General features: G+C 53.5%; 2 protein-coding genes across 2 annotated transcripts; both read right to left on the bottom strand.

Moving 5' to 3' along the window:
- On the bottom strand, positions 1-6,252 carry GFRA4 (GDNF family receptor alpha 4). Its single transcript, XM_090285030.1, has 7 exons — positions 6,246-6,252; positions 4,377-4,448; positions 2,121-2,466; positions 1,920-2,029; positions 1,695-1,829; positions 904-974; positions 1-739 (listed from the first exon to the last, which is right to left on the bottom strand). The coding sequence occupies exons 1-7, from the start codon at positions 6,250-6,252 to the stop codon at positions 659-661; spliced, it is 822 nt and encodes a 273-aa protein (XP_090141156.1). The 3' UTR covers positions 1-658.
- Positions 6,253-7,051: 799 nt separating this feature from the next.
- Positions 7,052-19,863, bottom strand: ADAM33 (ADAM metallopeptidase domain 33). The gene is made up of 21 exons (XM_090286100.1): positions 19,725-19,863; positions 17,571-17,650; positions 15,128-15,204; positions 13,426-13,504; positions 13,153-13,229; positions 12,879-13,068; positions 12,618-12,683; positions 12,465-12,536; positions 12,122-12,288; positions 11,951-12,035; positions 11,725-11,867; positions 11,028-11,205; positions 10,855-10,944; positions 10,424-10,619; positions 10,175-10,283; positions 9,882-10,080; positions 9,709-9,786; positions 9,292-9,623; positions 7,816-7,907; positions 7,577-7,650; positions 7,052-7,329 (listed from the first exon to the last, which is right to left on the bottom strand). The coding sequence occupies exons 1-19, from the start codon at positions 19,825-19,827 to the stop codon at positions 7,823-7,825; spliced, it is 2,406 nt and encodes an 801-aa protein (XP_090142226.1). The 5' UTR covers positions 19,828-19,863; the 3' UTR covers positions 7,052-7,329; positions 7,577-7,650; positions 7,816-7,822.
- Positions 19,864-26,740: the final 6,877 nt, after the last annotated feature.

The following is a 26,740-nucleotide window of genomic DNA, read 5'->3' as shown; positions in this document are numbered from 1 at the left end:
TGTCAGTGTACATGGATTTATTGAGCTGTGAATGCCATTCCTAGTGCTGGGTTAAACTCTGGGGAAAGTGGCCATATGGCCAGTGCAATGCAGGGGACTGGATTCTCACCTACTCCAGGTGGTACCACCAAGCAACATATCATGGACAGGAAGCACTCTGCCAACATATGTCATGGGCACAGGTGATTATCAACATGGGTGGTGTCTAACTGGGAGGATGTCATGAAAGGCTACAGTGGACAAACTTGCCTACAAGTCTGTTCAGATGTACTCCTTAAGGCATGATCTGTTTCAGGAGGACTGGCAAAATTTATAATTCTGGGAGTGTGGCGGGTCTCTGACCTTTTCTAGGTTATCTGGAGCCCTGATGAGGCCTCAGCTTCACAGGTGTCCCCCTCCCATACCCACCCTGTGGGAGACCCCTACTGTTCCAACATCTGTAGAGAAAGAACTAAAATCAAGAAACCTACTGAAAGGGGAACCATGGGCTTTGCAATCAGGCCTACAGCCTATATAACTCACTCCAGGGAACAGACACACAGGGCAGCTTGGGAGGTAAACCAGTCTCTTTCCAGTGGGGCAGCAGGCCACAGAGGTGGCCATGTACCCCAGGCAGGATGGGATAGTTGGCTGTGCTGTCCAGGGTCTGCTGTCCTAGTCAGAGCAGAAGCTGAAGAGCCAGGACAGGGAGCATGGAGAGCAGGGAGCACCCCTTTAAGGGCTGATCTGCAGAGGACATCTTGGGGGTTGGAGCAGAGTGTTGGCTTGAGGCAGAAGCCTGGCTCTGCAATCTGCATCCACCCCCACCCCAGGTCATTCTTGTCCATCTAGGCCCCACTGGCAAGGAAGTATGGAAAAAGCAGGGTGGGGGATGCCAGCTCACCATCCCCGACCTGCACCTACCTGCAGGTCCTGGAGGGAGTCTGGATGGTCCTGCATAATGGTCCCGCTGTCAAAGGCCTGTATGGCACCATCTGTGCAGGGAGGGGTCCAGAGTGGACTTAGCTGGAAAACCCTAGTACAGGGGTCAGCTCCTGGGGCACACACTGAGCAACCCCTGGCATCCTGTGTGGTCTCTCCCTACGAATGGATGGGAAGATAGAATGTCTCCAAGAACTGGCTTCCAGAATGGAAGGTGCAGGGTGAAGAATAATAAAGTAAGGACAACTGTGCTACTGGGTGCCCTACAAACCTTGTGGTCTTCCATCTGCACTGGGGATGGATTATCATCCCCTTTTAGGGATGGACACAAAATGGCTTAGGGGAGGGCTTCAGACTCAGGCTTCCTAACTCTCGGTCTGGGCAGGGAACCACCAAGTTTTCAGGCCCGGAAGGCAAGATCATCAATGAGAGGAGTTGGTAAGTGACTCAGGGATGAGGATGGAACTGCCTCAGAAGTGGCAGCAGCAGGAATCTCAACTAGTTCCATTCCAGGTGCTCTCCTGCCCGCAGGGGCCCCAGCTTACGCACCTCTAGGAACCTACTTTGATCTGTCACCTGCTCTCCAGGGACAGCTGAGCACAGATTCCCGAAGGGGTAAGACGACAGCAGAGGGCAAAGGGGGTCTACCTGGCTGCCGCAAAAAGAGCCTCAATTTTCTCACCTCTGAAACAGAATCCCACCTGCCAAGCGGCTTGGTAGAGGGCAGTAAAGGACGAACCGTACTCCTGTGCCTCTGGGCCCCGGCCCCTCACCCAAGCAGCGGTTCCTTGTGAAGAGCTCCCGGAAAGCTTCGCACTCCTCCCGCCGGTTTCCACTGGCTCCACAGTTGCACCACAGCGCCACGCGCGCGCTCGCGTTGTCCACGTAGTTGGGGGTGACTGCGGTGCCTGTGGGGACCCGGAGAGCGGGTAATCGACCCACCCATGTAGAGGAAGCCGGGAGAGCCGCGCCCGCACCCGGACCTCGGCAGTGCGTACCCACGAGGCCTGCGTAGGCGCGCAGGCAGCCAGGGGCGAGGTCTCGCGGGCAGCCGTCAAGGGCACTGGGGGCCGGCGCGCAGGAGGCCTGGAAGGCCAGGAGGCGGGGCCTGCGCGGTGCGGCGGCAAAGCGGTTAGCGAATGGGCGGTCCCGCCCAGCCTCGCCAGCCCCGCCCCCATCGCCCCGGCCTCCGGCCGCACCTGCAGACCCTGCTGTGCTCGCAGGCGTCTAAGGCCAGGAGGCAGGAGGGCGGTGCTGTGCCGGGCCCGGAGAAGGCGCAGGCAGGCACGAAGGTCTGGCGCCGGCGCTCGGCGCACACAGGATCAAAGCACGGGCAAAAGAGCAGCGCGTGGGTGAGCGCTGGCGATCCGTGGGCGAAGAAGCGGCGCAGGGCACGGCGGCATCGGGCGTGGGGGCAACCTCCGGACGCGGTCCGACGCAGGCACTGCGCCACGTACTCGGTGCGCAGACGCTGACACCGCGCGTCCGCCGTACACGCCTCGGCCGCGTCCACGCATCGGTTCCGTGCGGCCAAGCCCGGAGACCCTGGTGGGGAGTAGGCAGACTGCAGTTTTCTGTGCGGCCCACGGGCACACTTCACCCCGGTTCCGCTCCCCTAAGGTGGGGGCGCGCTCAAAACCCAAGGTGGGCGGAGTGTGGCCTGAAGGGTGAACGACTGGCACTGACCAGACTTCTGTCGCGTAGATGAACGGCGGCGGGCCCTGGAGATTCCTGCAACACATCCGGAATGGATGGGGGGCACCGAGGCTCCCTTAGAGGCCGAGGCCCATCTTCCCCAGGCACCACCCCTCCCAAGAGGGGTCGGCGGGGCTCCTTCCAATCTCATGAGTTCCACTTAACCCGGAAAACAAGGTTTCTGGGACCTGGCTAATGAAGACTTATCAGAAATGGCCTTGAAAACAGTGGACACTCCTCGTCTTCTCTCTTTGGCACGCTGAGCTTTCTTTCTTTCCCCTTCTCCACCCTAAGCTTGGAGACCCTTTGAATGGACCTATAGGTTTCTGGCTCTCCCTCCTTCCTGACTTCCTGCACCTCCCCCTGCCCCATGCCACTGGAGTCTTTCTCCATTCCCTTCTAGTGCTCCCTTCTGGGTGGTCTAACCCACGCTGCCCCATCTGGACTCTGGCTTCCTCCTGGTTCCTCCACCCTCCACCAGCCAGGCTAAAGAGGGACTCTCGCAGGGGTCTGGGCACTGGAGGGCCTGGCTGCTAGGGTTTGGATCCCAGAGAAGCCCCTTATGGCAGGCCACAGGGCTCTACCCTGCACCACAGGTCGGAGCTAGGGGCTTAGAGTCACAGGGTGAGCTCTGTGCGGACATGCCAGAGGTCACATCTAAATCCAGCCAAGCCATGGTCTCCAGATGGTGAGACTTGGCAGCCTCTTCCTAGGACTTGGATCACTGAACCAGGCTATCTCTGCCCCTCATGCTGTCAGACCCCCTGGGAGCATCTCACTTAGGAAGAAGCCTTCTGGCAGGGCAGTTCCCAGCCTGGCCCCAGACCCATTTCACTGTGTATGTGTGGAGAGGGTGTCCCTTGCTTCGGGGCTTGGAGCAGGGCCCGTCTCTGGCACTGGCCACCTCTTTGGGGGTGGGGGGGCATGGCGATTCTTGCAGTGGCTTCAGTGCCCTCCACGCTGCGGAAGGATGGACAGACACAAAGGACATGGAATTGGGTATGTGAGTGGAGAGGGCCGCAGGAGAGGGGTGAGCCGTCTCTCTCTCCATCTCTTCTCCAGGACACACAGAGCCAAAGACCAACTTTGCCCTTCTCTCCCAGCAAAGACCCTCATGTCCCCAGGCTTCAGCCACACACAACAGCATCTATTGTTTGTTCTCTAAGGTCTTGGTTCCACCTCTGCTCATTTGTTTACCTGTCTTTCTCCACCAGGAGCACCCTTAAATCGTCTCCACCTCAAAACAGCACATCTCTGCTCCAAGATCTCCTCTGCCTTAAACCTTTTCCTGATTTCATTCTCCCCATCCCACCAGGTAAAATTGCCCTTCCCTTCACGATGCTTCAGGTAGGGAAGGGACAGTCTGAGCAGGTGGAACATCAGATCAGTGGCACAGAGACACTGAAGATGCAGAGCGAGAAATCAGTATGAAACTCCAAGACTGAAGGTGGAGGGCTGGGGCTTGAGGAAGGGTAAGAGAGGTGGGAGAGGGGAGGCCATAGGAAAAAGAAAGTTCCTGGGGTAGGGGTACCAAGGTGGAACTTGGGGAGGGGATGGATCCGCAGACCTGAAGGCTGGAGGCAGATGAATAGAGAGCTGCAGAGCAGAGTGCCAGGTGTCCCTGCACCCCAAGCACAGGTCTCTCTCCGGTATCACCTCCTACCTTCCAGCTTTTCCTGGAACCACCTTCTTGCCTTCTACTCTATCCCTGAGGATCTGGGACTAAGAAACCAGGGTTCAGGGGTCCTGCAGCCACTCACTCAGAAACAGCCATAGCAGCAGCAGCAGCAGCAGCAGCAGCCTCATGGGCCCCAAGTAGTGGGCTATGCCACCTGAAACAGAGGAGAGGACAGCACCAGGCAGAACCCCAGTGGCACAGGTGCCTTCTTTCCAGTGCCACCTGAGCTGGAGCGGGTAGAAACCCAGACACTGTGCTGACGGAAGCACTTCTGCAGCTGGGAGGAGCCTTTGCATCTCCACTAAGTCCCCACCCCAAGCTATGCCTTCAGGTAGATCCAGGAGCCACTGAATCTAGAGCCTGAATGTGTCTAGGTGGACCCCCACACACACCCTCCTCCCCACAGCAACACCTACATAACAACCCCAGGAAACCTTGACTTTCCCATGCTGAACTGTTCACTTTATGAAACAAACATCGTTCTTTTCCTTTTATCATTCTATTTTTAACTTTTTATTCTTAACTAATCTTAGACTTGAAGAAAAGTTGAAAAAATATTAGTGTTTCCTTTATACCTTTTACCCAGCTTCCCCTCGTGTTAACATCTTACATAATCATAGTATAATTGTTAAAACTAGGGAATTAACATTGGTACCTTTTTAATTTCCACAGTTTTTCCACTAACATCCTTTTTCTGTTCCAAGATCCCATTCAGGATCCTACATGGCACTCAGTGGTCATGTTGCCTCAGTTTCCTGCAGTCGGTGGTAGTTCCTTAGTCTTTCTCACAAGCCTGGTGCTTCCCCTGTGGCCCTGCATGCCCCCTTTTCTCAGGGACTGTAAGTGATGAAAGCTTCTTTCAGTGGCATTAACCTCTCCAAGTCAGCACTCGGTCGTCTTTATAAATCAAAATCCCACAGATACAAAGAACACAGGAGAGGGCTTTAGAAAACAGTTTCATGCAGCCCCTTGGGCTGGCGGAGTAGAAAGCAAGGCTGAGCTGGGGACACCGCTTCTGTGCTGCCGAGGGAAGCAGCAGACACTTGCAAAAGTCCCTCAGCTCTTTACACCCCCTGAAATGTGGTCTTGGCACCCCTCCCATTTAAGAGGTGGAGTTTTTTTTCCCAATCCCTGGGAGCTGGGCTGGCCCTTTGACTTTCTTGGGCCAATAGTGTTATGGTAGTTAACATGAGCCAGTCATGAAATCTCAAGAGGCCTTGCAAGCTTCCAAATAATCTCTTGCAGGATGAGGTGAGAGAGGAACTTGCCTCAGGATCACAACGACTGGTTTTTCCTTTTGCTTCTGGCTCCCACGTGCTTTGTCATGGTGTTGTTACTGATCCAGTCTTTACTTAAAGTTTGATATTGTGCTCACTATAGATTCTTGGCACTAATTTTGAACTTTCGAAATATTGTATTAAAATATTGCTTATCTTGATTATTCTTGTGTATGTGCCCAAGATAGGCTGGTACACTTACGTCCTGCTTTCTTAGAACCCTCCCCAGCTGTCACGTGAACAATCCTGGGCTAGCCTGCTGGAAAATGAGAGACACACAGCCCATCCATCCCCATTACCCCAGCCAACAGCCAGCCAGCCCCAGAAGCAGACCTGCCTAGCTGACCAGCAGTTGACAGCAAACATATAAGTGAGCTGAGCTGAGACCAATCGAACAACCAGCTGAATTCAACCTAATTTGCCAATTCACAGAATTGGTTGTTGTTTTAAGGTACTAAGCTTGGGGGGAATATTGTTATGCAGCAATATCTGGCTGATACAGAAAGTCACTCAGAAACTCTTGCATAAAGCAAGGGGGGAGAAAAAGTGGCTTCTGAAAATGTCCAAGGGAGGCAGGTGAGGTGGGTGGGGCATAGGGATCATTCAAGCAAGGCAACACCATCCTATACCCAGGTCCACCTGGGGCCCTGGCTATCATCTGAGGCTCCATTCACCAGCCATCATCCCTCAGAGACCCCCATGGGGTTGAAGTTACAGACAGAAAAGACTCACAGAGGTCCTTTGGTGCCCTTTCTAAAATGGCTCCCTCAGTTCCCTCGAGGGAACGAAGAAGAGGCTCAGTAATGTTCAAAGTGAGGGACTGCCGTACACCCCACACTTCTCCAAAACCTCAGGTGCAGGACTGGGCTGGGGCTGAGGAAGCATCTGGGGGACAAGACAGGGAGGAAGAGGGAGAAAGGATGGTCCCAAGGATTGTTTGCTTTGCAGGGACCAGTCTCCGGGGAAGTGGACTCAGTCAGAAAGGTAGGTTCCCGAATCCAGGCTCTGGCCCAGCAGTCACTGCCCTCTGCAGAACTAAGTCTGGGTGAAGAGCATGCAGCCCACACCCTCAGGCTCCCGGGACAGAGGCCTCTCCCAGTGCCCAGCATGACCCAGCCTTCCCTGGTGACAGGAGGTCAGTGACTATGTGACCTTTGCTTCTTGGACTGATGGTGTGAAGAAGACTCTTACATGACATGCCTGCTGCCTGACCACTGCCAGATCCTCTAGGTCAGAACAGAGATTGCTTCCAAAAAATGCCCTGAGACTGTCTGATCACCCCTCCCTGAGGTCCCAGGCACGCTGGTTCCTGGAACAGGCCCTTGCCCTTCCCTGGGCAAGCATGTAGGGCATTTCCCCCTTATCCTGCCACCTGGTGTGGTGGAAATCCACTTGGTCTTGTGGCTGCCCAAGATGTGCCCCGTATCTAAGTTCCCTTAATAAACTCTGGTTATGATGGAGTTGTCAGCCTCTTTCTTTGGTCTCTCAGACGTGGAAGTTTTACATAACAGATGGATTCTTGGGCTTGTATGATCCCCAACCCCAAGGAACGAGGAGAGCATTGGGAAAATTCTGATGAGGCTCCAGGGTCCTGGAGTAGGTAGGGCAGAGGTGAATCAGGGAAGAAATGGTCAAGCTGCCTGGAGGTGCAAGGAGGTCAGCTGACTTTCTGGCTCTGCCCCTAGTGTCCATGTGCCTGGAGGGGCTGTCAGCATTCACCTCTCACAGGACAGTAGTTTGGCTTCTGGATTTGACCCGCTGAAAATAAAGGGGTGGGATCATCCCCTGAAGGCTGACTTCAGGCTGCCAGCCATGTGGCAGGGCCCCCCCATCCTCCCTCAGTGAGGACAGATGACCCAGGAGGAGCCGCAACTTCACCCTCCCCTGCTCCATGTGGTCATATCTCAGAACCCAAGCTCAGAAAACCCAGAGTAGGGGACAGTGAGCTGAGGGGTAACTGAAGGGCAGTGGGAGGTGGAGGCCCCACATCAGGGTCCCCACTTACCTTGGGGTGCAGGTAGGACCACAAGACACAGGTTTCTCAGGGTGGCTGTTGGGCCCTGGCAGAGGTCTCAGTGTCTGGGAGCAATAGGTAGAGAACAAGTGCTGTGGACACAGTTGGCAGTGGTCTGTGGGTCGGCAGGGCACTGGGGACTCAAGGTGGCTGGGTACTAAGCAGAGAGGAGGGAGCCCAAGAGTCCATCCCTTCACCTCCCTCCCCACTTCCCCCTGCGCCTCACTCACCGAGGGGTCAGGGCTCTCCAGTGGTCATCGGGCCCAGCTCCAGGGGATGAACACTGCCTGGGGTGGAGTGCCTGCGTGGGCCATTTTTGGGCCTGAGCAGCGAGATAAGAGGCCAGGAGGTTGGAACAGTGATGCTGAGCAGGACACCCCCTGGGCTGCTTCCCTGCAGCTGGCAGCATGTGCCCAGCCCAAGATCCTCATTCTGCTCTCCCTTCTGTGTTGACTGAGCCTCTACCCTTCTGCTCCAAGTCCTTCTCTCTAGCTCACTTCCTGCTCCCTCCTAAGAGGAGCCCTTGGAGTCCAGGCTCTAATTCAGACTCAAGCTCTCCCAAGGCTGCAGGCACTTTCTCTCTCCAGAGTTGACATTTCTCCCATGCTCCGGCACCATCCCAGCACCTTGGCACCCTCCAGATGCTAGCATCCCTCAGGTCCTGAAGAGAGGTGGACTTCCTCCCTAGGGGCAGCTCTGCCTGTACTCCTCGCCATTGGCTGGCCCTGCTACCCTCAGTGACTCCAAGCCATGCTCGACTGCTCAGGCCCCATCACCTAGAGCCAGTCACTTCCTTCTATATCTCTTCAAAACAGTCTCCACTGCCCTCAAGACTCCACTGGGCAATGACATGCAGTCACTGCCTAACTAAAGGGCCCCTCATGCTGGCACCAAGCTCTGAGCACCTTGCACTTCTGCCCACAGACCTGCAATCACTACTCATTGTGTCAAGGTCCTCTCACCTGGCACCTGGGACCTGGGTGGTGCCTACCCATGGTCAGGGATGCCCTCTGCCCCTATCTCCAGCCCAGACTCTGCTCTTTCCCTCAGCTTGTCCTGAGCACTCCCAAGGCCAGGCTGTGTCTGATGTGGCTCTAAGGGGCCTGCCTTGCCCAGCACCCAGTGAGGGGGCAGCCCTAGGTCAGCCGTGTTTGGTAGTATGGGACCATCCTCCCAGGCCATGGAGAACTGGGTTAGGGGCGGGTCCTTGGCACAAGGGTAGCTAGCGCTCTAACTGGCCAATGGTATGGAGTGAAAAGATGGGCTGGTCCAGCATTTGGGAACTCAAAGGAGGTAACAACAGAGATTTAGGGAGAGGATGTGACAGAGGGCTGAAAACTCATGAGAAAGACACTGGAGATACCCTGAAGGGCACAGTGGAGTAGGTACTACACCATATATATGAGCTGGTGGAAAACAGGGCAAAGTCAAAGATTAGGCAGCCCCCTGGTGGAAGAAACAGGAGAATGGACAAAAGGGACTGAACCACAACCATGGGGAGGGGTAAAGGGCCCTGCATGGATTCACTCCCTTGGCCCCTGCTGCCTTCTGCTCAAGGCTTCTTTCCACTACCTCTGTTGCCTCTCCGCACCCAGGGACAAAGCCTAAGGCCCCCATCCCAGCTGCCCCAGACCCAGCAGAACTCTGAGGAGCAAGAACCACCAGAGTGAGCTCAGGGAGCAGGCACTGGAGCCCTAAGAGCCTACCCACTGTTCCTCTTTGAGCCGCAGAGGCATTGCTGGAGCTGGGATCCCCGCTGCCGGTAGCAGCACCAGGCCAGGCCAGCCCCAGGAAGCAGAGGCAGCAGAAAGCTAAAGATCACTGCCAGCAGGAATGCATAGCGGTCTGCAAAGGACAGGGTGGGGCTGAGTCCTACGTGGGAGCACCACACAGCCTGTCCCCACTTGCTTCTCCCCGGCGTGCGTGCACCTTCAGGCTGCATAGGGCCGCTGTCTGTGCTTCCACCTAACCCTGGCTTGTCGCAGGAGGGTGGAGCCCAGCCAGGATCACAGTGGCAGTTATGGTTACTGTTGCAAACCTGCAGAGAAAGAGAGAAGGAAGGTCCCGTGGGATCAGGGACCTCAAGATCACCCCTACACACACACACCATTCAGACCACTCACCCCATGCCCATGGCAGGCAGTCAGGCAGTGCTCCAACTCCTGAAACGTAGTGTTTTGGCAGCGCCTGTCCTGGCACACCTATGGGCAGTGGTGTGCACTAAGCACTGTGGGGAGTGGCGCTTTGGCCCTAGGTACTCACGGGGCAAGGAGGGGGTTGGGTGGGCAGGGTTCACCATTGTAGGTCCACACTGGGTGCCTGGCTCTACCAGGCCCAAGTCAGGCAGGTGCAGCTGGGCACTAGGTAGCAGGAAGGCTCCCCTGCAGGTCACCTCGAGGCTGCCTAAGCGGATGGTAGAGTCCACGGGCATCGTGTGTGGCGCCAGTGGGCTCTGCTCCCCGCCCTGGCACTGCAGCTTCCCACACTGCGCATCCCTGGGAAGCAAGTGGAGGGTGGTCAAACAGCGTGGAGAGTCCCCCTAACCCCAATCCGCTTCCCAGCTTCTGCTCCCTCTGCTCCTCTCCCTACCTCTGCATACAAGGGCCGTGGCCGCCCTCTTCATCCTGGCCGCAGTTGCCACGGGCCCCTCCTGCCGAGTTCACCACATAGAAACAGGCCTCTGGGGCTGGGCGGGAGCCTGGGGAAGCACAGGTAGGGCCGGAAGTCACGATCTCCCCGCCCTCGCTCTCCCTCCTTCCCGTCCATCTTTCCTAGAGTAGAAAATTACTCAGTCCCAAGGATAGGAACAGGTGCAAACGGCACGGCGCGGCTTCTCACCAGGCCCCCAGAGCTGCTGGCACTGCTGCTCGAGCGTGGGACACGCGCCGTCCCGGCAGTAGCCGCGGCCGCTGGCGCAGGGTGAGCCATCGAGTAGGTAAAGGTCCGGGGGACAGTAGGGAGATGCGCCCGTGCAGAACTCAGGGAGGTCACAGTCTCCCGCAGCCCGACGGCACGGCGCGCCCGCCGGCTTCAGCTACGCAGGTGCCCCCGATGTCGGGAGGACAGCCGAGACACAGAGAGACAATGGACAGTGAGAGATCAACGCCGACAGCGAGGCTCAGAGCTGGGACAGCCAGACAAGAGAGCCAGGTGGACCCAAGCACAGAGCAGAGCGAGCATCCACAGGGGACCGGAGGGCGGCAATCGGCCAGGACAAACAGGTCGGCTCCCCAGCTCCCCTCGACCCTTCGAAACTCCCATCCCCTCACCGAGCAGCCCGAGCAGCAATCCCCGTGGGAGCACTGGGCCCCCTCACGCAGCGAGCAGTTGTGGGTGAAGCAGCAGGGGTCAGGGCACTCCTGGAGACAAAAAGGCAAGAAGGGACCAGGTAAGGGAGAGGCGCTCGAGGCCCTGGGGGAGAGGGCGGGCGCGCAGACCTAACCTGGCCCGCGCCGCAGTCGCACTCCTCGCCCTCCTCCACAAAGCCGTTCCCGCAGCGCGCCCGCGGCACCAGGAGCCCGGAGTCTGGAACGTTGGAGAGGCACGCGCCGCCTCCCTTTCGGAAGAAGGCGCGAAGCTGGCGGCGGCTGCAAGCGCTGAACTTGCGGGGAAATGGGTGCCTACGGGCGGGGAAGGGCGTCGGAGTGTGCAGGGACCAGCCCCCTGAACGCCGTGATGGTCTCCCACCCCCTCGCACCACGACCACCCGTGTTGGGCCCCACAGACGCGAACGCGCAGACTGCGAAGACACCGCCTGCATGATGGGCGACTCTGATCCTCCAGAGGCAGAGCCCAAAGTGGGTCAGTAACCAGGGTGAAGTCCCACAGCGAGCCCGAGGCGGGAGGGGGTGACGCCCCCAAGCGGGCAGCCCAGGGCTGAAAGTAGAATCCAGTCCTGTAGGAGTAACCTCGCTAGGTTTTCCCGAAAAGAGTCTTCATACTCTTGGGAATCCATTTTCCTTGGGATTCCTCCATTTAAGCCTTATAAACAACTCAGGGCGGGCACTATGATCATATACCCATTTTTACAGCAGAGGAAACTAAGAGATAGCATTCACCCAAAGGAATGCTGCCGAGGAAGGGCCCCAGGTCTAGTGGAGCCTCCCCAGCAGCACCTCTCCCCACGGGTCGCCCCGTACCCAGTGGCGGCTGCCATGACGCAGCCACCGGGCTCAGCTGTCGCCTCCACGCAGCAGCCTTCAGGGTCGTGCCTGAGGCCAAGGCTGTGGCCTATCTCATGGGCCATGGTAGCTGCAGTGCCAATGGGGAGCTCAGAGTGGTCCTAGGAGGACGTGAGTAGGGTCACTGTTGGTGGAGAAGGCTGCCCCGCACCTCTCCTCCCGTCCAGTCCCTGCCAGAGCTCACCGTGCTCACGCCTCCGGAGCTCTCTGCAAGGCACATGCCTTCCACGGGCGCCAGGCCCACGGTGTTACCCCGGAAAGCGCGGCCCCTGAGGGCAGAGTGCAGCGTGATCGGGCAATGCCGGGAGGGGGTGCGGCCCAGTGGGGAACCCGCGACGGGATGGGAGGCACCCACGTGAGCAGCTGCGTTGAGTCGTGTGGCCGCTGTACCCACAGCCCCCGGCGCCACTGCAGGAAAGCCCAGAGTGTGGCATTTGCATCCAGCAGGACCCGGCTGTGGTCCTGCTCAGTCCATACTTCCAGGCCCGTCAGCGCCACCTGAATGTCCAGAGTCCTGAGAATCTGTGGTCAGGGCAGGACAGGCCTAAAGCAGGGGACCAGGTGTACCACCTTGCTGCTACCCCTCTCTTTCCCCCTACATACTCTCTCATCTCCAAGCCTGCCTCCTCCAGCTAGGACCCGCCCAGGCTGTGGCTGTCACTCCCATTAGGCCTGTCTCCCCACCCACGGCCCCCAACCTGGTCCACATAGTTGGCGATCTCCAGAAGACGCTGTTTGGTGCGGTTCAAGTCCCGGTGCTGGGTCATGAACTGGAAAGGCAGCAATATGATGGAGTGACAGGTTGAGCTGGCCCCATTCAGCCCCAACAACCCCCCTGAGCCACTTCTCACCAGGGTGTGGTCAGCTACTATGTACAGCTCCAGGTACTTCAGGCTTCTGCGGGCCTGCCGCCTGTCCTGGGGAGAGGCAACCATGACCCTGAGTGGCAGGCTGCTGGGCTTGAGCCCTGACCACTAATCCCAACCCTCAGAAAGCACAAAGTTAACTTTAATATTTGGTAGAATTTGTTTCTTCAGCCACACACTGCTGTTTTATGATTTGGAGGGCTATTGATACTGCATTTCCCCTCCCACCCCATCTGTGCCCCTAACCCTGATCTGGGTGGCATGAGAAAGGCTGATCACGTTCCCTTTGTCTCCAGGATCCTTGTGGCCACAGGCCCCTTTCCAGCTAAGTAGCTGCTCTGTCCAGAAGATCCTGTGGGTTGAGATGTCCTCGGCACCCCCAGCTAGCCAGGGATGCACATAATAGCTGGCATTGCTGCTGAGAGTGATCAGGCCCCTAGGGTGCAGAGGGTGCAGAAGGCAGTGTGAGAGAACTCTTGCCCCAGCCCCAGGCCCAGCCCCTTCTCCCACAATTCCTCACCTCATCCCAGAGCAGATGCTGAGGACTACCCAGGAGTCCGGGAAACCTCTTACATGCCCACGGTAATGACAATGATCCTGGGGAGCAAGGGACCCAACCTCAAATCTCAGCCAAGACTGAAATGGGAGGAGCAAGAGAGCAGGAATGGTGGGGGCCTGGCTCCAGCCCCTCTTTAGAAACAGGAGAATGGGGAAGGAATGGTGGGGAGCTCCTTAGGAAGTGCATCCCCCAGCATCCCTCACCCTGCCCTCAGTGCCCATGGAAGTATCTCACCATGTAGTTGGGGACCAGCATCACCGGCTGCCCATCAGGCCTGTAGTGGGTTTCTGTGTATCCTGCAGTCAGCAACCTGCTGGGAAGGGGTGTTGTAGGGATCACCTAATTCAGCTCTGCCTCCTTCAGAATGCCCTCCAGGCTAATTGAGCAGCTCTGAGTGAGGCACAGGGCTAGCACTTCAGAAGCACCCAAAGCGTGTCTTAGGAAAGGGACAGGAACAAATGTGTATTGCTTAGCTCAGAAAAACCATGAGCTAGAGGGAAAAAAGTGAAGGGCAGCAAGGAGCCTTGGTGATGGCTTAGCCATGGGAAGAGGGTGTGTGGAAAACATCAGGGAGGAGCAGTAAGAGGGGCAGAGTTTGTGGTCCCTGTTGGAGCCTGTGGCAGGCAGCTGGACTCCCAGGTCTGCAGCTGGACAGGAGAGGAGGACTCAGGAGACACTGCTGAGTAAGTGGGGTTGGAGCTAAGGAAGTGTGGTTGAACTCCCTCGTGGCCCTTTCTGCTACCTACCCTTGTTGGGCATCTGGTCAACCCTCTCTCTTGTCCACCTTCCAGCCTCAAGGATCCTTCAAATCTCCTATGGTTTGCAGATCCCACATATCTTCCCAACTGTCCTTCAGGAATGTTCATCCCCTTAATAATTCCATTTCTGGGCCCCATCTCACCAGGATCCTTTCCACCAGGATGGATCAACCATAAGTCAATCTCTCTTCTTTAAAGAAAATCCTGACCCCACCTCACCTTGACCTCTATACAGCCAGGCCACCCCAGAAACCTATGATCCTGCTTCTCCACCTCCCAGTCTTCCCTTCACCTTCTCAAGCTTTGCTCCTCAGTCCACACACACATACATCCCTAGGGAGTAGGTAATATAATCAGCCCATTTGATGCATGGGGACATTGAACCCCAGAGGAACTGTGTGGAACCCATTTGTTCCTAGTCCATCTTATTCCATGGGGGAGAATAAAACACATGTGGAGTGCTTAGAACAGTGCCTGCAATGAAACAAGCGCTTGATAAATAAATACCTGTTGATAATAGTCTGAATGGTTTTAAGATCTCATGCTCCTTCTTGGACACCTACCCCATCCAGCCCAGCTCTGCCTGCTCATTTACCAACTCAGAATCTTTGGCTCTGCACCATCCAGGATACTTAGCACTAACATGGCCTTCTGTGATCTGGCCCCCACTGGTACTCCCCAAATTTGTTTCCCATTGCTCCCTTCCCTGCAGATAGAGACCCTCTGAGCAGGCCAGACAAACTGATGCCCCCTGAATGTGCCTTGATCTTTGTACTCACTGCATCTCTGTCCTTGTCATTCCACTAGCTTGGAGTGCCCACCCATCTTTGAAACCTACCTTGGATTCTCTTTTGACTCAAGGTTCTTTTCAAGATTCCATTAGATTATGCTCACTTATTTCTGGCAGGGAGCTGACAAGATGCTTCTGGGGCCTGGATGAGGAATGCGCCCCAAAGCAGGGCTGACCCTGCCCAATAGTCCACTTTAGCCTCAAGGGAGCCAATCATGGGCTGGTGTGACTCTCCCTGTCACCTGAACCTCCTCAGGGTCCTCCATCCTTCCAGCCTCCTTGCTGGGTCCCCACCAATCCCTGCCCCCAACACTGTTCCCCTGCTCCCTTTCCCAGAGAGAGGAGGCCTGTCTTGGCTCCTAGCCCCCTTCCCCGGCCTGGTACTCACTGATTCTTCTCCAGCTCCAGCAGGAGCTCCTGGCCTTCAGCTTCCAAGGCTACAAGCCCCTTGTCTAGCTTCAAGACCTAAGCATGAAAGAGTACAGGACTGAGATGGCAGGCAGCCGGCCTCCTGCCTGCCAGGGAGCCAGTAGGATGTGGAGACAGTTGTCAGGCAGTTCATGGGGAGAACATGGGGCTGAGGGACAGAAGGGTCCCCACTTGCCCTGGTGGACATGGGTGGGTGTGGGGGTGAGAACATGCAGAACAAAGATGTTCCCAAACTCAGGACGTTTGTTGTTCCTACAAGAGCCATTGAACATAGCCTGCTAGGTACACACCACTTCCTCCTTAGAGAGACTAGGAGTCCCAGAAAGGTGCCCTGCCTTGCTCAAGGTACTGGGCCCTTCCTCTGGTCCTCCCTCCTCTTTCATGACCAGGTTTGGTTCTTCCAGGCAGACAGTGGCGTCCTGAAGGCAGTGCCGAATGGGGGTGGGGTGGGCTTCACATAGCCATGGCTCAGGCCGGCTCACAACCTCTTGTTTCTGCATTTGTTTCTGCTCACTTCCTGTGGAATTCAAACTTTACTCCTCCACCTCCAGTTCTGACAAACTTCCAGGCCCTGAAATTCTCCCTGGTCTGCAGCAGGCTCACCCACACCTGCTTCACTGATCCTATGAAGTAAACACAGACCCCTATCCCAGGCCAAGAGGAAAATGTTGGCTTTGCCAGCCAGATGTCAGGAGGTGGCCCAGGCCAGCCTGCCAGCCTTTCCTTCCCTACCCTCCTTGTCTCTTCCACGCTGTGGGAAGACCCCATCTGCCCCCCTTGTCCACTCAGTCTGGCTGGGGGCCCAGAGTTGAAGCCAGTCCAGGAGCCTCCTGGAGAGCTGCTGTGTCTTCAGAATTCTGGCCCCAACCCTCACTGGCCCTTCCTTTTTAGCCCACAATGCACTGGGCTGGGCCAGAGGCCAAGGGGCTCGCAGTCTTGGGATGTGGGCTCTTTCTCTGCAGGTGGGGAGCAGACAGCTCCTTGCCCCAGCCAAGAGCCCAGCAAGGCCCCGAGCATGAGCTCATGGGGTCGGAATGCCACTTGCCTTATTGGAGAAATGTCAGTACCAAGGAAAGGTGGCAGCCCAAATGAAAAGCATCCTCCTGCCACCCCCACACCCCAGAATCCCCTCTCTGTTCCTCTGTACCCCTGCTACCCTCACTTCTTGCCCTCCTCGTGACTCCACCCTTCACTATACATCCCATCCCTGGACTGAAATGTGAGTGTTTCCTTCCCGGGAACAGGACTCCCTGCCTCAACACTGTCCTCATATCGGCAGGCTTCCTGGGGACAGGTGCCTGGAGGTGGGAAAAGCAAGGCCTCTCTGGGATTCCCCTCCTGGTCACAGCCCAGGACAGACTAGGAGGGTCCACACTCAGGGGGACTCCAGTGTGTGCCCAGCCTTTCCCTCTGCTGGTGATGTCCAGAAAAATGATCTCAAAGCTTGGCCCAGCACCATGCTTGACCACTTGAATGGGGACCCTGAGGGTGTGGGTGACCCAGCGGGGGCTCTAGGTTTGAAGCTGTGGGCCTGTGGGAGCCTCCCGGCCTTCATGGGAGTGCTCTCCTGCCTTCCTCCTTGCTGGCTTGGACAGTGGTTTGTCCTCTTGCCTGAAAATTCAGGATGAACAGGGCTCTTTAAGTTCAGAGGACATTGGCCAATGGTTTGGAGTCTTTCAGACCCTTGCAGGTCTCAGACTTCTGGGCTAAAGAGCTGTAAGAACTACAGCAATTTCTCCAACCTCTCTGGGCATCAGTTTACCCCTCTGTGAAATGGGCATGCAGAGGCTACTGGCCTCCTGGTTAGCAGCACAGCTGTGTGGCACATGCAGATGGGTCCATGGTTACCCTGGAAGTGTGTGATGGGTGCGTGTTGGGAGGAGGCTAGGGCAGAGCATCCTTGAGAAGCAAAATGCAGTGGGCTAGCATCTGAGGGCCACCAAGAGAGTGACCACTGCCCTTGGACAGAAGTGGATTCTTCATGAGCCAATGAGGCTGAAGTTTCAGGACCCTCAAAGGCAGGGTCCTGGAGGGGACAGCAATGTGTCTATAGGTCACGTGTTCTGGTAAACTTTGAAGAAGGATGATATCTTGGTATTTTCTTAAAGAGGTCCCTGAAGTTTACACCTCACAAACTCTGCCTGTTGGGATGGGGGTGGCCTGGATAGTTGTGGGAATGGAGAGGAAGGAGGGGGTGAGGGTGGGGGGAGCCTGAAAATGACTTCCATGTGTGCAGCTCACGCAATCTAGATGTCTCCCTGGCCCTTCCTTCCAACTCAGGGAGGAGCCTAAAGGACTGGGAGGGGAAATCTAGGGAACCCAGTGAAACTGCCACACTGAAATTTGGCAAGGGGCTGGGAGATCCTGGGGCCCTGCAGAGGAAGGAATGATGTGGCACTGACCGGCTCCTTCAGGGTGATGGGGCGCCAGGGTTGTCCATCCAGGACCCAGTAAGGGGTGACTGGCTCTCCAGGGATGTTTCCTGGTATGAGGGTAGAGTACAAAGTGAGGGGAAACTTGAGGAACAGAGGAGCGTGGGGCCCGCAGAGGGATGAGGTTAGAGGACCCCAGCAGAAAGGAACATCCATCTTTAACAATCCATGGGGTGTCCTTGGAACCAAGGAGCATCCAGGGAGGTGGCAGAACCGAGAAAAAGGAGCCTAGGAAGGATAGTTCAGCTGGGGATGCAGGAGCCCCATTGACCTTGAGGGGAGGGTGTGGGGTCAAAGGTCACTAGAAAGAGACCAAGCCTACCAGTGCAGGGTGGAAAGAAAAGGGGCGTAGCCTTGGATATTTTTAGGCTGAGAAGCACATGCCTTTAGAGCAAGACTGTGTTCATTGCCCTCTGAGAAAAACAACAGCTACATGTTATTTTGGGAGGCCCACCTGGCTCAGAGCTGCCCTTGGGGGCTTCATGCTGGAAGTGTGGCTTCCAGGAACTCTATCCCAGAGGCCCCCTCCTCATGTCTTCAGAGAGGGGAGCCTGGGGGACACAGCCTGAGTGCTCCCAGGCTGAGTGTGTGTCAGAGGGCTCCAGGAGGAATACCAGAGCCAAGCATTACTCAGAGGAGGCTGGAATGCGCCCCTGGAATGCTCCCAACCCCCCCCCCCACTCCCAGGACCCCAGTGACTTTCATTAAACCCGCCCTGCAGGAGCCAGGCCCCTGGAAGCTCAGAGCCTGCCGGAAGCTCTCCTTGCCTCTGGCACTCAGTCCTGGGGAAGCCCAGCTCCTAGAACTAACAGCTCTCCAACCCCCACCCCAACTCCTTTCTCCTCATCTGTCTCCTCCCCAAGAACCCATCATCAAAGACCCAGAATAGCAGGAGCTCCAAAAGTTCCCTTCCCCAAAAAAGCCTCCCTGATTGGATGAGTGAGCTGCCATCAGACTGAAGGGCCAGTGTGGGGAGGGGGCCGAACGTTTCTGGGGGTTCTCTTAGTCCAGAGAGGACTAATTGGGTGTGGAGAGCCAGCTCTTGCTGGGCGCAGGCCTCCAGGGTAGAGGGGAGGATATGGTTGGGGTTTTCCTCAAGACCCTGTGCACACATACTGGCCACTGGCATCTTGATGAGGGAGAGGGAGGCAGAAGTTGAGTCTGGTGACTAGGTGGATGGGAGCAGAAACTGGGGGAGCCAGAGTGGTGTTGGGGAGTACAGAGCCCTTTTCCACTCCTCCCAAGGGTTGCATCATCCTCCCATGACTCCAGACTGAGGAAGAGGAATCAGTGGAATGCGTGGGGTCCACCACCAAGAGAATAAGAGCTGTCATCCCTCCCCTTCTGGGTCCAGAACAGATCAGGACCCTACCCCTGTTGGGTCCCCCTCCACGGTGCTCCGCAAACTCCTGCCCCTCCACCCAGGTTTCCCAGCCCAGCCTCTCTTACCTCCTCCCTGACCCCTCTTAGGTACTTGATGCACAAGACTCCAGTAATCCCACCAGCCCCATCCCAGAGGGTTTGGGGATGTTACACCGGCAAGAGACTGAGCTCCGTCCCACCCCCACTCCTTCCTCCCCTGCCCTGCTAAACAGGCATCTTCTGTGAGAAGCCCTCCTCTATCTAACCAAACAAGGCAACAATATAAACAATCACGCACAGTCCCAAGGCCCTGGGATAGGGGTGAGCTAGGGTGATGCATGAGCATGGAGGTCACAGTCAGTCCCCTAGTCTGAGATCACAGCAGGGACTCCAGGGGGCCCGTGGAGGAAGACCCTTGAGCCCTAAGGGATGGAGGTGCAGAAGTGTTCCCACTGGAGAATGGGGCCTAAGGGTGCTTCCAACCTGAGAATCCAGGCGGAGGGGTTTGAGGGCTGGGTGACGGCTCAGAGGGTAAGGATCCCTGCCACTCGTGGGCAGAGAGGCAGCTGCGCAGAGTGTGCAAGTCTGGACCCCAGGCCCAAGTACAGGTGAGAATCCCTAAGCAGGTCTCAGGGACACCTTCCCAAACCCTCCCTTTTTCTTGTCCTGGACTCCTGTTCCTGGGCGAGGGGTGAGGGGAGTTCCAAAGCTCCATCTGCTGACAATGACCAAGCCTGCCCCTCGGGGCGGACTCACACTCACCAAGAAATGCCTCGACCCCCAACACCGGCCACAGAAGTTGCAGTAGCAGCAGCAACAGCAGCAAGGCCGGCGACCCTGGAGCTTTCCGAGACCCCTGACTCATAGCTGTGAGCGCCTTGACTTCTAAGCTGCGGCTATCGCTCCGGGGTCTGGGCTCCCGGCTCCCGGCTCCGGGCCCCGCCCCCTCTGGATCGCAGCCGACGCACGCCCTTTGCAGCCGGCCCACCTCTCCGCCCGCACCCCTCTCCGCGCGTCCCAGTACGCAGCCTTGGCCGCCCTCCCAGTGACCGCTGCGGATCCCGACACGACCCTGGCAGGCCGAACCCGAGCTGTGGCGCCCTTGGGGAGCCTGGACGACCATCCCGGCCGGAGCGGCTCTTTAGGGGCGGGGGCGGTAATCTGTGCGGCCCCTCGCTGGGGACCGGCCCGTGTCATCCCACCCTACAGGTCTCAGAAAGTCCCCTCCTTGTAGGGGCGGAGGGTGATGATGGGGTGCGGACCCTCGGGAAAAGACTTTGAAGACCGAGTCCAGGGCTCGTGGGTCGCCTGCTGCTGCTCGGGTCTTCCCAGGAGCGTTCCCCACTCCGAGATCTCCTGGGGCGGATCTCTGTCCCCGCCTTGTCACCAGTCCTGCCCAGGGGTGCCCTGGAGAGAACCTGGCAGAAGTGTCCCTGGGAGAAGGGAGGCCGGGGCGACCGCGACGGTGCACGCGCGGCCCCGAGCTAGTCTGTGTCCCAGTGGCCGCCAGCCCCGCGGCGCGCGCGGGAGGCCGTGGGGAGCCAGTGGAGGCTGCGGTCCTGTCCGCCCGGCGCTTCGCAAAGGCGAGGGGCCCGGACTGGCGACCGGGTGCGGCCTTTTGTCTCTGGCGGTGGCCAGGGGGAAAATTGTACAAAACCGTAGACACCAGATGTCAGGGAGCCTTTCAGCCTCGGTAACATCTGTTTCTTGTTTTAAAGGTTTGTGTACTGAGTAGTAAATTCGGACAGCGAGCATCGAGTATTCCTATAGAGAGGCGTGTTAACTTTTAAGCAAATCTATTTGTTTTTTAAAATCGAAGTGTGGCAATTCAGTGAGTTCCAGCTGCAAGGGAAATCTCTGTTCGCCAGAGTCAAACATCAAAAGTATAAAATGTTTAGGGAACATCCCTCCCTCTTCTGTGTGCACCTTCTCAGCCCCCACCCCCCAACAGGAAGCCGCTAATTATTAGTACAGGTTTTAGGTTATTTTATGCATTCTCAAGATAATACGGCCACTTTTTCTCTAGCATTTTTCTGCACCTTGATATTTTTTTTTTCACTTAATACACCTTGGAGATGCTTCATATCAGTGAATTTAGAGTGGTCTCATTATCACTATTCTCATTATTACCAAAGTATAATTTACATACAATAAAATGCACCTATATGACATGTTCAATTGGATGTGTTTTTATAGTACATTCTTTTTAAAAATTGATTTTAGTGAGGAAGGGGGAGAGAGAATGAGAACGATTTGTTTGTTCTTCCACTTACATCTGCATTTATTTGTTGATTCTTGCATGTACCCTGACCGGGATCCAACCTGAAACCTTGGCATATGGGGATGACACTCTATCAACTGAACTATCCGGCCAGGGCAATTAGATGAGTTTTGATAAATGTATACACCTGTGTAATCACCACCACAATCCACATACAACATTTCCATCACTCCCAGAAAGTTCCTTGCACCCCTTCCCAGTCAGTCTCTCCCACTCCCAACTCCAGGCAACCATTGATTTTTCTGTCTGTAGATAGGTTTTGTGTATTCTAGAACTTTATAGAAATGGAATCATAAAGCATATACTCTTGTGCCTGGATACCTTCTTTCTTCATGTTTTTGAGATTCATTTACATTGTTTAGTGTATCAATCATTTGTTCTTTTGTAATGCTGAGTATGTTCCATGGTAGAGGGAAGTATGTTCCTTGTCCTCCCGATAGCTTTTGGGTTCTTCCAGTTTGGGGCTTTTTTAGTTTTTAAATTTTATTTATTGTTTTATCCTCACTCAAGGATATAGTTATTGATTTTTAGAAAGAGAGGAAGGGGAGAGAGAGAGAAAGAGAAAGAGAAACATTGATATGAGAAAGAAACATGCATCGGTTGCCTCCCATACATGCCTCGACCAGTCGTCAAAACCTCAACCTAGGTATGTGCACTGACCAGAGATTGAACCCCCAACCTTTTTGGTGCACAGGACGATGTTCCAACCAACTGAGCCAATCAGCCAGGGCTGGGACTTTTAAAAATACAGGTGTTACAAAATTGCCATGTAAGTCTTTGTATGAAGATATGTTTTCATTTCTCATCTGTCAATACCTAGAAGTAGAATTGCAGGATCATATGGTAAGGGTATAATTTAATTTTTTAAGAAATTTTTCCAAAGCAGCTGTACCATTTTACATTCCCACCAGCAATGTGTGAGAATTGAATTCCTCTACATCCTCATCAACATTTGGTGTTGTCAATCTTTTAAATTTTAGCCATTCTAGTGGGTGTGTAACATCCTTATGATTTTTTGTAGTTGAATACTACCATTTATTTGTACAGCCCCCTCTTGGGCATATATATGGTTTCCAATACCTCTGCTCTTACAGACAATGCTATGATGAATAATTTTATGCACAAGTTTATCTGTGAGATAATTTTCTACAAGCGGAATTACTGGGTCAAAAGATATATGTATTTGTGATTTGTGTAGACATAGTTAAATTGCCCTCCCATTATAAACTGTGCCAATTTATAATATCTGGAGTGCTCGTTTTCCCAGAGCCTTACCAACACAGTTATCAAACACTGAGAGTATTTGCTAGTCTGAAAGCGAAAGTGCACTCTTATTATTGAGGTTAGTATCTCTTTTTTATTGATTATGCTTACAGCTGTCCCAATTTTTCCCCCTTTGCCCCCCTCCACCCAGCACTCCCCACTCCCTCCAGTGATTCCCCCACCTTTCTGCATATCCATGGGTCATGCATATAAGTTCTTTGACAACTCCATTTCCTATACTTGCTCTTAACATCCCCATGGCTATTCTGTAACTACCAATTTGTGCTTCTTAATCCCTTCACCTTTTCCCCGATTCCCTCAGAACCCTGCTCCCAACTGGCCACCATCCCAATGCTCTCCATATCCATAATTCTGTTTCTGTTCTGTTAGTTTGCTTAATTTGTTTTGTAGATTCAGTTGTTGATAGTTATGCATTTATTGCCATTTTAATGTTCGTAATTTTGATCTTCTTCTTTTTCTTAAATAAGTCCCTTTAACATTTTATATAATAATGACTTGGTGATGATGAACTCATTTAGCTTTACTTCATCTGAGAAACACTTTATCTGCCCTTCCATTCTAAACGATAGCTTTGTTGGATAGAATAATCTAGGCTGGAGGTCTTTGCTTTTCAGCACTTTGAATACTTCTTGCCAATCCCTTCTAGCTTGCCAAGTTTATTTTGAGAAACTAGCTGATAGTCTTATGGGAACTCCTTTGTAGGTAACTGTCTTCTTTTCTCTTGCTGCTTTTAAGATTCTCTCTTTATCTTTAACTTTTGGCATTTTAATTATGTGTCTTGGTGTAGTCCTCTTTTCATCCATCTTGTTTGGGACTCTGTGCTTCCTGGACTTGTATGTCTATTTCCTTTGCCAAATTAGGGAAGTTTTCTTTTATTGTTTTTTCAAATAGGTTTCCATTTCTTACTCTTACTTTTCTTCTTCTGGCACCCCTACAATGAGAATGTTGAAATGCCTGAAATTGTCCCAGAGGCTCCTTACACTATCCTTCATTTTTGTGGATTCTTTTTTCTTCTTGCTATACTGATAGGATGCCTTTTTCTTCCTTATGTTCCAAATCATTGATTTGATTCTCAGCTTCATCCATTCTGCTGTTAATTCCCTGTAAATTTTTCTTTATTTCATTTAGTGTCTCCGTTTCTAAATGGATCATTTTTATGCTATTGAAGCACACACTGAGCATCCTTACAGACAGTATTTTGAACTTTGCATCTGATGGATTGCATATCTCCATTTTATTCAGTTCTTTTTCTGGAGTTTTGTTCTGTTCTTTCATTTAGGCCATATTGATTTGTCTCATCATTTTGGCAGCCTCCCTGTGTTTGTTTCTATGTATTAGGTAGAGCTGCTTTGACTCTGTGTCTTGGTAGTGTGGTCTGTTACAGTAGGTGCCTTGTAGGGTCCATACAGCTCAATTTTCTAATGTGTCTGAGTGATATTTGTTCTGTAGATTAGCTGTAATTTTGCTGTGGTTCAGCAAGAAGACAAGCTGTATTTACCCATGCCTTCATCTTGACTGGAAGTTCCTAGTGAGGTTAGTATCTTCAAACATTTAAAAGCCATTTGTATTTACTTTTCCCTAAAGTGCCTGTTCATATCACAGCCCATTTTCTTCCATTGAATTGTTGTACTCTCTTAACTTGAAGATCTTTATATAGAAGGGTGATCAACCCATTGTCTAGAGTATGAGATGCAAATATTTCCCACAGTTTGTGAAATGTATCCAGGCTTTAGCTCATTTATATTCTTTGCTGGGTAGTATTTGATTGTATGACTATAGCCACATCTTTTCCCCATCGATTCTTCTGTTGCTGGACATTTGAATAGTCCCTCGTTTTGAGATGTTGCAAAAATTTCTGCTATGAACGTTCAAGTACACGTGTCCTTAGCTTCCTCTCTTTGCTTGTTCTGCTCCTCCCACCCCTGTACTGGTCTTCCCTGGGAGCTTATCCTTAATGGATCACTTGCACATGAAATCTCATCTTGGGAACCAGACTTAATGCAGACATAGATGGCTTTGGTCATGTAGGGGGCTCCAGTGTAGACAGGCTGGAGAGGCATCAACCCTTCCCCCTGTGGATGACTAAATGAAGTCACCATGGGTCCTGACACCAGTGGAGGGCACCCCTCCAGGACAAAATTCCCTGATCTTTCTGCTGGTTGAGTCAGGGAGCAGAAAGCAAGGCATTCTGTCATACCCAGGGTCCACTTTGCCATCTCCTTGTTGGGGAAGGATTTGGGGTAGAGCAGTGGTGGACAGAGAGGCCCAGGCTTCCATCTTGAACCAGAGCACAAATAGAGATTCCAGAAGAGGATGTGAATCCTGGGAAAGGAGAAGTCCTAACCATAATAAAGGAAACAACAGTCCTGAAGAGGAAGAAGAAAGAGACAGCTAAGAAAGCCTCAGAAGTCACAGGGGCAGGACAACACCCAATATATGTGCTGGCAGGGCCTGGCAAGGGGTTGAAGGTGGCTTGAGCACCAAATAAGCTGGAGACCAGGAAAGCAGAGCAGACCCCAGAGTCATAGAGTGGGAGGCCCCAGAGTGGGCTTCAGGGAGAGAGGCAGGCAAGGCCCTGTCTCCTCTGGAAAGAATACAGCCCACTGGTGAACTCCTGCTCACACTGCAAGCTGCAGCTTTGGTGACTCCTTATCAAAGGGTCCTCCCTGACCCGGAACCTGGTGACGGTCCCAGAGCCTGGTGACTATCCCCTGCACTATACTTCTCACTTTATCACATTTCACACAGAACTACAGTTGCCCATTTCTCGTCTCTCTCTTCCAGAGCCTGGGCTTCATGGGGTCTGAGACTGTCTTTTGTTCACTACCAATTACAGGGCCTGGCGCACTGTCAGTGCTGATAAAATGAGGGGGACATGTAGCCTATGAGCTGTGTGGGCATTGAGGTCATCCTTGCCAAATGGATGCTCCAACTCAGATGAGCTATGTCCAAGCACATCAGAAGAATTTTCTGCTGAAATCTCAGGGCAATTGTTTATTTACATTTGGGGGTAGCAGAGGAGGGGATGGGGCCATTTGACCAAAGTCAAGGAAGATGGATCCTAGAAGTGCCACTGGTTAGCTCAGTGTTCATGCCTAATAATAGCATGGGAGAGATCATTTCTCAAATGCCTTGGTGTCTCTCTCTGGGGGCAATAGAAAGAGTCCTGGAAAGAAGGCAAACCAGTGAGAATTAAATCTTTGAAGTACTCAAATAATGAGCAATACCCACCTTCTGTAAATAGGACTCATCCTGAAGAGTGACCCAGAACAAGGTGTCCAAGAGAGGCACTGCCAACTCCAGCCCATGGACATGTCATGCCAATACTTGGGTGTATCAGGAAAAGTTACACATGTGAACAGTACATTCAAAGGGGAACTTGATGTCCTTTGGCAAAGTAAAGAAGGTGCTTTTTAAAAAATCTGTACTCAGCTATAATTTGGGTAGACTTCCATAAAAGGTGAAAGACTTTTTAAAACCACTTTCTCGAAGTACCATTTGGTGTATTTTCAGAAAACTGTGTGCATCCTAAGTGCCTGGCTCAGTGACTTTTCACAAAGTGAACACATTCATAAACCCTGTACACAGACCAAGCAACCACACTGTCTGCTCCCTGAAACTCCCTTTATGGTCCCTCCCAGTCATGACCTTCTCCCGTAAGTAACCACTATTTTGACTTTTATCATCATCAATTAGCTTTAAACTTCATGAAATGGGACTCATGCAGTCTACACTGTTTAGTATCCTACTCCTTTCACTCAACATTATGTTTGGGAGCATTGCCCGTAATGTGTGTAGTTGTAGCTCCTTCTCACTGCTGTATACTATTCCATTGTGTAAACAGCACCATTCATTTATCCATTCTGTTGTCAATGTGCTTTTGTTGTTTCCAGTTTTTGGCTAGTGTGACTGTAAACATTCTAGTACAGTCACATGGTGGACATAAACCCTTAATCTTTTTTTAGTAAATAACCAGGGGGGAATTTTAGGGCAGGAGTATTTTAGCTTTAATAGATAATATTAAACAGTTTTCCAAAGTGTTCATATATTCTGTATGATTCCATTTGTACAGAAGTTCAAAAACAAGCAAGTCAGATCTATGGTGTGAGAAGTCAAGAGATTGATTACCTTGAGGGGTTGTGACTCGGAAGGATCAGAAGAGAGATTCTGGGGTGCTGATAATGAATGGTCTGTGTTTTTAATATGGGGGCTG

The sequence above is a fragment of the Furipterus horrens genome, unplaced genomic scaffold, assembly GCF_987537825.1.
Source record: "Furipterus horrens unplaced genomic scaffold, mFurHor1.1.pri manual_scaffold_8, whole genome shotgun sequence".
NCBI lineage: Eukaryota > Metazoa > Chordata > Mammalia > Chiroptera > Furipteridae > Furipterus > Furipterus horrens.
This window is presented reverse-complemented; position numbering and strand designations above follow the sequence as displayed.